The 13,902-nt window shown below is 44.4% G+C and overlaps 1 protein-coding gene across 1 annotated transcript in view; it reads right to left on the bottom strand.

Annotated features, from left to right (window-relative positions):
- The window catches only part of SDK1 (sidekick cell adhesion molecule 1), a 936,924-nt gene that overhangs the window by 41,669 nt on the left and 881,353 nt on the right, over nucleotides 1-13,902 (bottom strand). Inside the window, exon 42 of the mRNA XM_060260466.1 lies at nucleotides 1,851-1,976. Within this exon, the coding sequence (XP_060116449.1) occupies nucleotides 1,851-1,976 (126 nt within the window). The remainder of the gene's footprint in view (nucleotides 1-1,850; nucleotides 1,977-13,902) is intronic.

Below are 13,902 nucleotides of genomic sequence, written 5' to 3' on the forward strand. Positions count from 1 at the left end.
GATTTCCAAGTATCATACAGTAAAACTCAGTTGCAAAGTGGATCGAAAGTGCATTAATCAGTGTGTGTGAAAGCACCCCTTGTGAAGTGATGGAACTGCCTCTGGGTACAGCCAAAATAAAGTCGCACACCACAGGGAAAATGTTGGGGGTGGGTGGGTTCTTCCTCCAGAAAACTGGAAACACATGGTCTCTCTCCCAAGAGCACAGTGCCAGCAAAAGGCAACGTGTCTTTCATTGTGCATGATGGATGGATGTCCTCTCCCACAACACCCCTTGTTTTATTCAAACCGCCGATTTATTTCAATGGATGAAAAAGTTGGTTATGGGCTCCAGTGACCTCGTTTCGCCTGGAAACTCTGCCGCTTGAACAATGAGCACATTTCATTCACTTTGTTGTGAAAACTGTTTATCGGGGCTGCGGGGTGGAAATTAGGAGAAGGTAATGGAGATGTGCGCCAGAATGGAAAAAATGTCTGTCCTCAGCAAGAATCCGAATTTGTAGCCTTAGGAGCTCATTTATCTGATACCGTTTTCACACATAGCTTACCGCGCGGTCACGTTCCTGTTCTCTCTGCAGCGTCCGTCGGATTTCCCACTATCTGCGCCGAAGTTACAGGAAGTGCCACGGCTTTTGCGTAGCAAACGTCAAATGCATACATTTAATATATTTTATTATCCATGTTTGTGAAACTTTAGTTATACAATACTGACGGTTCTTCTCAACGTTTTTTTTGGTTTTGTTAGCTACTTACATACTTTTTTTACTCATTTTCTCCAGAGTAATAATTCCCTGTTGTCCAGAGATCTGCTCTAGATCTCCAGATCCCACCTGGATCTGGAGGTTGGCAACCATATCAAGAGCCCAGAAGCTCAATCATGTTGGCCATCACTGAGAAGTCTGGGGGCTGGATCCTGTCATACTTGCCCATATTCTATAATCAGGGATGTCGAATTCATTAGTTATGAGGGCCAGATCTTACATAAATGAGAATTTGTCGGACCGGGCTGGGTTATGTTGGACTGGGCCATGTGTATACCTATTTAAGGTTTAGTAGCAGAGATAAAATTTTGTAGAGAAACATGAGTTTTTTTTAAAAAAGACTTAAACATGCTTAAAACATTAGCACTTGTTGGTCATAAAGGTGCTTTCTTTGTATTTCTCTCATGGAATCCAGGGAACTGGGCAAAGGAAGCTCTTTCTCTTTCCTTCCTTCTCCAGGGGACCAGGAGGGGGAGGAGCCTCAACTAATGGAGAAAATCGAGGTTTTGCTCTGTAGTTCCTGTGCGATTGAGCAAGCCTGGCAAAGCAAGTTGAGATGCAGAAGGAAGCAAGAGAGAGGGAGAAGGAAGTAGACAAGAGCCAGCTGCTTAGGGGTGTGATAGGAGCCCTCCCAGGGCCTAATTCGGCCCCCAGGCTGCATGTTTGACACCCCTGTTCTAGATTAAATGTGCAGTGAGGATCACCAATATCGGCAACTACGTGGCTTTCAGGAAGGCAGCCCGGAGTTGAAATGGTTACTCCTTAGGAACACTTGGAAGTGTGGCCTTGAGCCTCTCTACCATATCTGGAGAAAAACCCGAAGAAACCTCTCTTCAGCCATGATGCCAAAGAACGAATCAAGGTCCACAAAGAATGAAAGAGGAAATCACCATCCAGCTGCCAACATTTTGGGAAACTCAGAGACAACCTAAGATATCAATGTGCCCCCTTTGTCCATCTTACGGCTAGATTTTCCGAACAAAGATGCCACGAAGGCCTTTAGGTTTTGCTTTCTCACCATGTCGTTTAGCACGCCGAGACACACCAGGCTGGGAAGGCTGGATGTCACTGCATTGAACAGATAATTACCTGAGGGTCTAGTTTCTATGACGTAGCCGGTGGTGGGCGCATTTCCTGAGACTCCCTCGGTCCAGTACAAAGTCAGGCCGGAGGTTGTTTTCGAAACCACGATGTGTTGAGGAGGACTGGGGGATCCTGTGGGAGTGGAAACCACAACAGCAATGGTGACAGAGTGAAACGATCTTTGTCATTTAGATATGTCCTCCCAGTTACTTCAGAGATATGAGATCAAAAATATCTGCAAACTGATGGTAAAGGGATTGGGGGAAGAGCGGTCTTCTGTGAAAAGTTAAGCTCTGGAGAGGCGGGTCTCTAAGGTGCTACTGGACTCGAATTCAGCTCTTTTACAGTACACCAACATGGCTACCCCCTGAAAAAAAACACTCTTTTCACGGGAAGCTTTTTGCCATGTCTCTGCACCGAACCACCCCATTTGCACATACAGACAAAGCCGCATCATCCCGGTTTCCACAGCAGCACTCTGCTGGAAAGGCAACTGAATCTGTGATGAGCTAAAATCTGATAAGCCAAAGGCAGAGTTGCCAGCTGTCTTATTCTGCTCAGGCTCCTGTGCTTTTAAGAGCTACACAACAGCCAGATGTTTTCCCTGGCACAGAGACAAAGGCTACAATCACATACACTAAACAATGCACTTTCAGTGGATTTTGCCAGTTCACACAGTAAAATCCAGGTGGAGTGGATTGAAAGTGCATCATTTAGTGTATGTGACGCAGGCCAAGTGCCAACAAGAAAAGCCTACATTTGGGCTACTGTGCATCTCTTAAAAGCAGAAGGGCCTTGTCGGAAAAGAAGCCACGGTCAACAGAGCAGTGTGTGTCTTACCTTGAGTTCAGAAAATGGACCCTTGGTGCAAAGGAAGAGAACTAATGCTTTGGTATGTTTCCCCCCCTAATGTTGCAGCTGACTTAGAGACCCCATAGGGTTTCAAGGCAAGAGATGCTCAGAGTGTGAGGAAAAGCCCCCTACTTTTCATACATGTGAACATCATGATCACCAGCATGGTTGCCAGGGTGCCTGGAGATTTGACTCTCACACCTCTGCTCTAAGAAGTGGACTTTGCTTGCAGTTTCTGGCTTATGTGGATACCATAAGCCTCAGCTTTGCATTCTACGTCTCTGAAGACATGCTCCAGCTGCTCCTTGTGTGCCCAGTCTTGGCCACTGCCGTGGAAGAAGCAAGGCCACCATGTTTCCAGCCTGCCTTCATGAATCTAAGGCTAACAACAAGCAGAATCCATCTTGCTTTCCTGATTCCATCTCAAGCATCTGCTTCAGCTTTTGCATAAGGCAATCAAGCTTGTCCAAGCACACCCTGCCAGGCTAGAGACTCCATTCCTCCTTAGTGGGAAAGTCACACGTACACACCCTAGCCTGCAAGCAACCCATTAACTCATGAATGGATTAATAGCTCAACTGTTGATCCTAATTGCTCAGCAATACCAGAACAATTACTCTTGCCCAGCAGAAGATGAGAAAAGAGGAAGGACATCTCCTGTCTTCATCAAGTCTTTTGTCTACACCGGGTGGTACCTAGGCCATGTATTTTATTCCCTATTGTCACCCTCCTAGTTAATCCCATTTAAACTTAAGTACCCAGCCATTCCCATTCTCACTCCAGCCTAAGTACCCTGGGGCCAACCCAGGCAATATTGCAGCTTGGAAATTTCCAGGTCCACTGGACTAAGGTGAAGTTCATTGGCCAAAGCAGGCATCCAATTAGGTGTCAGTAAGGAATGTCCAGCCCTCTTGAACCTCCCATCTCTCCTCCCTTGGACCTCCCAGTCCCAAGGGTCTGAGGAAGCCTATTTAACCTCTGACCCAACTCCACTCATGTGTGCTTTCTATTCAGCAACCCCTATTACCCGCTGTCTAGATCCATCCCCAATTCTGGCCACAGTGTTGGGTCCATTTCCCCTGTCCTCTTAAGTCGCCATTGGAAACCTTCCTGGAAGACTACGATGGTAAATATTACCCTGTCTGTTTATCCATATATGTTCCCCTATTGATCTATCTATATTTCCTAGACCTGTGTGAATGTGTGAGTGTTTTGTATTTTTACCTTGTATGAAAGAAATATTATTCTAAATAAATTACAATTGATTTTTACTAAATTAGAGTCTCTTATTGAGCATTGACTCTCTGAACGGTTGAGCCTGGTATACAATTGATAACAAAGATTCCTTTTTGGGGCTAACTGTCTCTCAATCTAATTCCCCAATCTCATTTTGAGAGCAGTTTCCCTAACAGAAATTGGTGGAGAAAGCGTTGGCATTATCCTGTTTGTAGGAACACACGCGAGTCGACACGCGTGTCTTCATACAGACAGACGTAGGGTTGCACCGTTCAAACAGTCTTGCTAGGGAGGCTATTGTGTGAGTGATTGAGTGAATGAGTTCTGTGTGAACGGCTCTAGTGAGCATCTCTATATAATTGTGGGTTGGGCTACTCCCATTTCTATCATTCAGCGTTGGACTTCTCAGCCGCCCCGAGGAGGCCAGACACCTCGAAAGAGGACTGAGCCCGATAGAACGCAAGGGGGAAGTCCCGTGAAGCCTGGCCGCCGTCCCGAGGCCTTTCTAAACGCGTCTATCGTGGGAGGGAATGTCAGGATAGGTCAGAGCTGTTAAGATCTGGATAGAGCACCCTTCCCTTCTCCCTTTTCTTTAGAGCTTAGTGCACACACGCACACACACTACATACACATACACTGGCACACACACGCTAAGTCCTTACACAAACCTGGGCCAAGGCTAGTCTAAGGCATTTCTTTGGCCGAGCGCAGCCGGCGGCTGGCTCGTTGCCCTAACTGTGGTTGACGCGCAGCCGGCGGCTGGCTCACCACACTTTTCCTTTGGTTGACGCGCAGCCGGCGGCTGGCTCACCACACTTTTACTTTGGTTGACGCACAGCCGGCGGCTGGCTCACCACACTTTTACTTTGGTTGATGCGCAGCCGGCGGCTGGCTCACCACACTTTTACTTTGGTTGACGCGCAGCCGGCGGTTGGCTCACCACACTTTTACTTTGGTTGATGCGCAGCCGGCGGCTGGCTCACCACACTTTTACTTTGGTTGATGCGCAGCCGGCGGCTGGCTCAACAAGTTAAAACCCCCTAGCCGAAGCACAATCGGAGATTGGCAGTAGGCAAAACAAAAAGGGAACTTAAGAAACCAACCCAAGTGTTAAAATAGCACATAGGAGCCAGGAAGCATCTGGAAATATGCTGCTAGTTCTTTCACTTGGCTGTGCCTTTAAGAGAATTTAGTGGAAGGAGCAAGAAGCTCTCCTTTAGGGTTAAAAATTTGTCCCGGGTCTGAGGAGATAGGCAATCTTCCCAGCCGAAAAATTTCCCTTTTGCTTAGGGCCAACAGAGGAAAAGCTCAGGCTCTGAGACTTTTAAAACTTTTGATTTGTTTGGAGGCAGAGGCTAGAGAAAAGCCCCTCCTGAGGAGCTCAACAATGTGTGCAAGGCCATAAGCCCATGCCACAAACATTTGTTAGTGTTGCAGAGAACTAAGGAAGGTCCTGCAACTCCCTCCTTTACTTGTGAGGCACACAGACGTGTCCTGCAAGTTCTTTGCTCCCCAATAAGCAGGAAAAGGGCTAGGGAAAGCCCCTGCATCAGTTAATTTTGGTGGCCTGTGGTTAGGCACCTAACAGTGCAGGAAAACCAGCCCTGCAAGTAAAGTTAGAACTTTGAAAGGAACTAAATTGTAAGCTATGGAAATCTTTGCCAAAAAGGGAGAACTCCCCAAGTTGGAGAAATGGTTAATAAAGAAAGGGGACAACCCCTGGAACAAGGGAATCTTTAACCAAGGCTCTGATCCCCTTCAGTCCTTTAGAGATATATTTGAGGAGAACTGTAGCAACACAACGATTAGCACTGGCAAGAGAGACCTTTTTGCCACATGGGGTTTGTTTGAAGCCCTGCGGGATAGCTCCGCCCTGATTAAACAACTCAGGGAGCAGCTTACGCAGAGAGATCAGGAAATAAAGCAGTATGAAGTGCAGGCAGAGAAGAAAGAACAAGAATTGGAGACAATTCTTAAGAAGCACGCAGAGGTGCTGGAGAAGGAGTTCCAAAAGCAGACTGCTGAAAGGGAATCCATACTCCAGAACCATGCGGCGGTGCTGGAGCGGGAATTCCAGAAGCAAACTGCTGAAAGGGAATCCATGCTCCAGAGCCATGCGGCGGTGCTGGAGCAGGAATCCCAAAAGCATACAGCGGAAAAGGAACTCTTACTCCAGTCCCATGCAGCAGAGATAGATACAATTTGGCAAAACCATGAGGCAGAGAAAGCAGAATTGTGCAGGAGACACGCTGCAGAGGTAAATAGACTGGCGGCGGAAAACAATTGCTTGGACCTCGACTGGCAACATGCAAGTCGAACCATAGAGGAGATTAAGGCAGAGAAACACACCTTAAACTTAGTGCATCAAGACACCATGTCCGCTCTGAAAAAGGCCCAAATGCAGGTAGCCACATTGGAAAAAGAGATGGAGCAAACTAAAGCCCAAAATAATAAATTACAGAGTGTCATAGAGTACATTTCAGAGAAAAACCGAAAGGCTAGAGAAGCAGCCAACCATGATTTGTGCCAAAGAAAAATAGCAGCTTTAAAAAAGAAATTAGAGATTAAAAAGACATTGATAGCAACTGTGTCGGCCTCTGCTCTCTGTGACTTCTCCTCAGACGAAGAGAGTGAGGACGAGGCAGTTGGGAAGTTCAGAGCAGAACAGCCAGCCCCAGTCCGTCCTGTGGTCGCTAAAAAGACCACAGCCAGAAAACAGAATGGAGCTGAATCTGTAAAAGTAGTGAAGGAAACCAGATCTTGGGGAGCAGAGGACATTAAAATGGCTGCCAGCTTCCTTGGCCCCTATAACATAGACACCTCAGTGTTGTGGATGGCCAGCGCTAGAATTCACTACAAAGAAGCCTCCTTAACTGAATTAAACCATGTGCTGAGATTATGCGCCTCAGGCCCTGAACTAGACAAAGTAAGAAATGTAATGTATCGCCTGAACCTGTCTAATGCCACCATCTTAGAATGGATGGCTGAGGTACTATTTGCCACCTGGGATGGAGAGGATATAAAAGATCTCTACCATCAGACCTTACAAGGTCATGATGAGCGTCCAGTGAGCTATCTAATAAGGAAGAAATTCCTAGCAGAAGCAGCTAAGGTAGTATTACCCAAAGACAATGGGGAACCAGATTATGAGAATCAAAATTTCATATCCGATGTGATCAGAGGTCTCAATATACCCACCTTGAGGTGCTATGGCATAACAGCCCTGGTAAACACCACCTGGAAAGATCTAGAGGCTAATCTTGACAGAGTTGGCAATTTTATGGAAAGAGAGAGTAGAATGAAAGCTGACTATGCAAAAAGGGAAATAGTTCATGAAGACTACACAGCTAGATTAAGTGCTCATGAGAAGGAGATAGCAAATTTAACCCACTCTCTCCATGAGGTCAAATGGAGACTGGAGAATGCTTTAAAGCATGCCCAAGTCTCTGAACAAAGAGTTGCTGTTTTAGAAACACAGCTCACTCAGGCACAATATAATCAAGAGCAGGGTGGGCATGGAAAAGAGAGCCAGAACTGGAAGTTCCAAAACAATGGCCTTGGTTCCAGCTCTTCTTGCCATCCCCAGCTTGCCCCAAAGGTTCCCCTTCACAAGCAGGCTTATGCTCCTAGGCAGACACAGTCAGCCTCTGGGCAACCCTGGCCTCAGCGGACTCCTCGAGACAAAGTCAGAATGGCAGCTTGGTCCCAGCTTAGAGCCACTGGAGCAGACATGAGGCAGTTTGATAAGCAGCCCACACATGTGCTACTTGCTGCCCTTTCAGATGCCATGAAGCCACCAGGGCACACGGTTCCCAAAGCCCCAGGGTTTGCAGAAAATGGAGATAGCCTCCCCAAAGCTACTGCTGTGGAAGATTTCCCTAATAAGGAAAGGGTAGGGAAACTTACAAATCCTACTCAGGAAAAAGATTTAGAAATCCAAAAGCTTGCTGAGAAAAACCAGGAACTTCAGCAAAAGTTAGAAGCTAGTAGGAAAGAAAAGGAAACTGCCAGTCTCCTGCAACATGTCCTGGAGTCTTGCAGGGCCACAGAGAGGAGATTGGAAATTCTGGAAGTGCAGGACAAAAGGAAATATGGCGGGGCAAACCCAGCTGTGCAGCCCCAGACTTCTTTCCCCCATGAAAATGAGAAAACAGTCCCTATTTCAGTTCTCTTACCCCAGAATCATGAAGGAAATGTGGTCTCTGAGCCTATGCAGAGTTCCACAATCATGGCACAAGGTATTCATTTTAGCAAGGACTTGCTCCAGACACTCCTACATGAGCAAGTCTCAGCCCTTCTGGCTAGAAATTTACTGTCTTTATCTCATCCTATTTGGGGAATTTGAAAGCCAGAATTCTGTGGAACTCCAGAGAATGGTAGTCCCACATGGGCAGGCAAGGTTCCTTTGTCTCTGAACCTCCCCCCACCCAAAGGAGAATCTAACATCTAGATTTGAATGTCTCTTAAAACAGAGAGATCTGGCCTTATTTAGGTTTAAAGGTAACAAGGGCACCCTTTCCCTTGACTAAATAAGAAAACATACAAGCAATGACTTGGACTACAATTAGACCAGGCCATTTCTCCAGGTGAGGCCTGGAGATCTCCTGGAATCCCAGCAAGGGTTCCAGCCTGCAGTTAGTTTCTCTGCAGGGTAATGGGAGCTTGATGTAGTATGTATTTAGTTTAACCCTTTAAAAAAAGGCCAGCATCAAGTACCTGAGAAAGAGAGACTGAACTAGTTTTTGTTAATTCAAAGCATTCAGAGCAAGATGTAAGAAACTGTTTTAACTTTCAAATTGGCTGAATGAAAATCTGTGAAACTCCCAAGTTCATCTTTCTCTCTCTCGCTTATAAAGTCAGAAAATATTTATTTCCTCAGTTCTATGAATTTTAAATGGTATAGCCTCTGAGCTTGTACAGAGTGCCTGCAGATTGGCCCAAATAGAACTGGCTAAAGTATTGCAAATGCTCAGCACTCCTGCCATCAGGAAGAAATGCTAATTGTTCTCCCTCTTGCTCAATGGAGATCTGTAGCAGTAAAGATTTGATAAGTAACTAAGGCAAAGGAATAGAATTTTAAATGCATTGCCCTGAGAAGTTAAATTTTTGTTTATCTCAGGTCTCCTTAAGGTACAAGCAACTCAGTGTCTTTGAGAGAAAGCCTCATTTTCTTATAGACCTATAACTAGCCAGTGGCAAGAGGAACCACAGGTTTGTTTGCCACCATTCTTGTAAAGAACTTTTTGTCCCAGTATCTTCCAGTGGATGGCTGGCTAGGAAAGTTTTCTTGCAGAGCCTCAGAAGAGATCAAATTCAGTGTTTGTAATATAAGAGGTGTTGCCTCTCCTTCTCAAAGGTCACAGCAACACAAGACAGCTAACCTCAAATGGGCAAGTCTGTCATTTAAATTTGAAAATACAGAAAGTAGAACCTCCAGCTGCAGGAGCAGCAACAACCAATGTAGTACTGATTGGCAAATCTCCTGCAGACCCTCTTGAAATAAACTCAGCCAAATTCAGCTTGAGTCAAAGAAACTGGAAAAGAGTTACAATTTTGAGCCCCACCCAGGCAGAAAGCTCATTATTCTCCTCCTCCACCTTTCTTTGTAAAAACTTATCAGGGTCAGATAAGAGAGTACTGGCCAAATCCATTGTGTCTGTTTTAGCCTTTTGTTAAAGCTAAGCATTCACTTTACCCAAGAGGGAAGGAATTTTGGTTTGTCTGTTAAAACCCTCCCCGCCTTCTTCATCTAGGGGGGGTGGAAATACAGTTGAGGTATTTTTTTTTTTTGTGCTATTTTGAATTCTCATCTTCTGATTTTGGGTCTAAAAAGATATAATTTCAAAAGTTTTTCATTACCAAACTTTTTTTTATATTGCAGTCTCTCACAGAGACAGCCTCTTCCCAGCCAGAGAATACCTGGGTGGAAGATGTGCATACTACTGTGTTTTTGTAAGGTTGCCAGGCTCCAGGTGGGACCTGGAGGTCTCTCCCAAAATCATAGCCTTTTCCCCAGTACATTGAGGCTAGTGCCTCTGGAGGAAAAGAGCGTCCAAGGAAATGGACTGCATGCCTTGTGATTTTCAAATTTGATTCAAAATTTCAGGAATCTCCAGCCTGGAGCTGGCATCCCAAAGCTCTACTTACAGCCAGTCCTTCTCTGCTAGAGAAAATCCCCTGTCTGTAAACTGCCCTAATACTAAGAGTTCTCTTAGATTAGAAGCTTTCTTTCTGTTATTTATTTTTGCTGCACCTTTTAAGTCTTAAAATATTTTTCTAGTGACTGGTACCAATCTCCCCTATACTTAGATTTCGTAGCTTTAATTTTAAGGGAAACACTTTTAGGAAATTGCTCCTCAAAGTCTATTGGGCATTCCCAGTGCTTTGTAGTAAAAGGAAAGTGCTGTGCAATCTATAGGCCCTTTGCTAAACATTAGAGCTAAGAAAATTTTATCTCACAAATTTTGGTTCCTACAAGAAGTACAGGACATCTGTACACTCCCTTGGGGTAAAATTACCCTCTCCCTGTGCTTTTTCTCTCTCAAGCCTCAAGAATTAATACTCTTGTTTTGACAGAATTCCTGAAGGTTTTTGGTCTCCATTAGAAATTTGGATTCCTCAAATGTACTTCAACTATTGATATCTTCATTTTCTCTCTGAATGCCATTTGCATCATCAATCTTCCCTTTTAGCTATTTGGTGAAGCTTGAGTTTTAATTTTAGTTTAATCCAGTCTGCCTGTGGAAAGAGGTATCCACATGTTCTTAAGAGGCCCCAACTTGTGGGCTCAGTATCTTTGTTTGGTCTTAAGCAATATAATGACCAATGGATGGTTCTGCCTCCACCTATATCTTGTTAGAACTAGACTTTTTCTGAGTTAAAACCCTTTTCTATTTTCCCATGTTCTCAAGGAAATGAGCAATAACCTGTTAGATTCTTAATGTAGATTCCTCAGGGTCCATTTCTGATCATGATTTTCTTCTTGCTACTAAATGTTCTTTTGTGTTATTTTTGCATCTATAACCAGTTGGCTGAGCCTATCAAGGCTCCCCAATTCAAGTCTTGTTGTATTATGCTCAAATTTTGGTCTACTTGGTATCCTGACAGGATGTTGCCTTCCAGCAACACATTCTTTGCACTCTGTGTATGCACAGAGGAAAATCATTCTCTGGCACAAGCCTTAAACCTGGAGCATTGTGCCATCATCCTAGTTTTGCCTTTTACTCCATAAAAGGTTTCTTCTTAAAGGGATATGCTTTCATGCTTCAAGTCTTTCTTGTGACTTGTCCTTGCAACAACCCAGCATTTTTCTCTTGATACTACAGATGCCTTGCCACATCTTTTCTCTTTTTATGAATTGTTTAATGTGTCTGTCAAGGTGAATTAACCATAATTTGATTTCTAGGATGTTGTAACTGTTTTGTTAAGTTTGCTCATCTTTTCTTTCAATATAGATGTGCAGGGAATCTGGATCTGCAAATCAAGTCTAATGCATGCTCAGTAGTTCTAAGAGTTGTTGATAAGCTTGTTAAGAATTGTTTTATGTATGTGTAACCCTTATGTTGCTTTTCAGAATTCTTGTTTTGTTAAGTTTTTGTTGAAATCTGTGCTCACATGTGAGATCGTTTCAGCTGAACTAGCCCAGAGAAAAACTGGATGTAGTGGGACCTGATCAGCTCACTAATGTCCAGGTTTTTAATTTCTCTGCTCTAGCTCACCTGCCATTTTGGGTATGATCCCTCTCATGTAAAGCTAGCTAGCATTGTTCTATTGAGGCCTCAGTTTTTGTTTTTGAAGTTTTATATTGTTTTGACAATTTATTATATTCCAAGGCTATAGCAAAAGTTTTCTTTTGTCTCTTCTTTTTGGAACTATTTTCATCATATGGGGGACGCCCCAAACTATGGTCATTTTCCTGGATTGTGCACAATGTTTTATTTTAAGTTTTATGTTGCAACAAAGAATATTTTGGGTTATGTTTTCTGAATTGTGTATGTTACTTTCCTTTCTTGACAAGGAAAAAGCCTCCTGAAGTCCTGAATGCTTAGTGTAATAAGGCAAACCTGCCCAATGCAGGCCCCTAACATGACATATGTAAGCTTGTGACGTAAAAGCTCACTGGTCACCACACTCTGGACAGGAGGACACTTCACTAATAGCTTTTTAAAACTCCTTTCTTCATGGTTGAATGTATGCATTTTTGATCTGCTTTCACTGCTCCCTACAATGGTACAGAATCATCCCCCATGTTGTCATGTGTGAATGTTTTTGGTTCCTTTTTGGTTCTTTCCTCAAAGCCCACTGTTGCTCTATGGACCATCAGTGAGACAGGCAGAAAAGCACCATTGCCAATTACATGCTGGGTTACAGGAAGACTCCCTTTTAGCAACAATAAAGACAGATTTCGCTGGGTGCTAGGGGGGGTGGGAAGACTCTTTAGTTCACCCTCCACTAGGACTTTCACATACCCAATAGGTACCTGGAAGAAGATCCTCTTCAAACCCCAGTATAAGAAGCTTATCAAGGGGGGGAGAAGAAGAAAAGAAGACTCAAGATTAAGATATGGATTCACTTGTAACCACGAATTCTAATGTACCTGTGTTTTTCTAATCAATTATTGTCATGATTGTGTGTGCTTTATAGATCAGTTCTTGTTATTTATCTGGTTTAAATGGCAGTAATGATTTTATGTACTCAACTTTTATTTCAATGGTTGTAACCCTGTGTTTTAATACTGTATGCCCTACAATGTTGCCAATGCCTGTTATCCCTGCATCGTAGTATTCAAAGGAAGGAACCTTTGGCCTATTGGAATATTTTTCCAAATTGATTTTTGAGTAGTTTAGATAGTGGCTCCAACCTTTTTAGATAGACGGTACACCCCGGTAGACAATTGAAGCTACGTGGACTCGCCGCCTGTCAACTACAGATATGGACATTGTGTTATTGCAAGACCTCGCCACCAGATGGTGACATAGGTCTTGAGGGGGGGAACTGTGAGGAAAAGCCCCCTACTTTTCATACATGTGAACATCATGATCACCAGCATGGTTGCCAGGGTGCCTGGAGATTTGACTCTCACACCTCTGCTCTAAGAAGTGGACTTTGCTTGCAGTTTCTGGCTTATGTGGATACCATAAGCCTCAGCTTTGCATTCTACGTCTCTGAAGACATGCTCCAGCTGCTCCTTGTGTGCCCAGTCTTGGCCACTGCCGTGGAAGAAGCAAGGCCACCATGTTTCCAGCCTGCCTTCATGAATCTAAGGCTAACAACAAGCAGAATCCATCTTGCTTTCCTGATTCCATCTCAAGCATCTGCTTCAGCTTTTGCATAAGGCAATCAAGCTTGTCCAAGCACACCCTGCCAGGCTAGAGACTCCATTCCTCCTTAGTGGGAAAGTCACACGTACACACCCTAGCCTGCAAGCAACCCATTAACTCATGAATGGATTAATAGCTCAACTGTTGATCCTAATTGCTCAGCAATACCAGAACAATTACTCTTGCCCAGCAGAAGATGAGAAAAGAGGAAGGACATCTCCTGTCTTCATCAAGTCTTTTGTCTACACCGGGTGGTACCTAGGCCATGTATTTTATTCCCTATTGTCACCCTCCTAGTTAATCCCATTTAAACTTAAGTACCCAGCCATTCCCATTCTCACTCCAGCCTAAGTACCCTGGGGCCAACCCAGGCAATATTGCAGCTTGGAAATTTCCAGGTCCACTGGACTAAGGTGAAGTTCATTGGCCAAAGCAGGCATCCAATTAGGTGTCAGTAAGGAATGTCCAGCCCTCTTGAACCTCCCATCTCTCCTCCCTTGGACCTCCCAGTCCCAAGGGTCTGAGGAAGCCTATTTAACCTCTGACCCAACTCCACTCATGTGTGCTTTCTATTCAGCAACCCCTATTACCCGCTGTCTAGATCCATCCCCAATTCTGGCCACAGTGTTGGGTCCATTTCCCCTGTCCTC

The sequence above is a fragment of the Heteronotia binoei genome, chromosome 20, assembly GCF_032191835.1.
Source record: "Heteronotia binoei isolate CCM8104 ecotype False Entrance Well chromosome 20, APGP_CSIRO_Hbin_v1, whole genome shotgun sequence".
Taxonomy (NCBI): domain Eukaryota; kingdom Metazoa; phylum Chordata; class Lepidosauria; order Squamata; family Gekkonidae; genus Heteronotia; species Heteronotia binoei.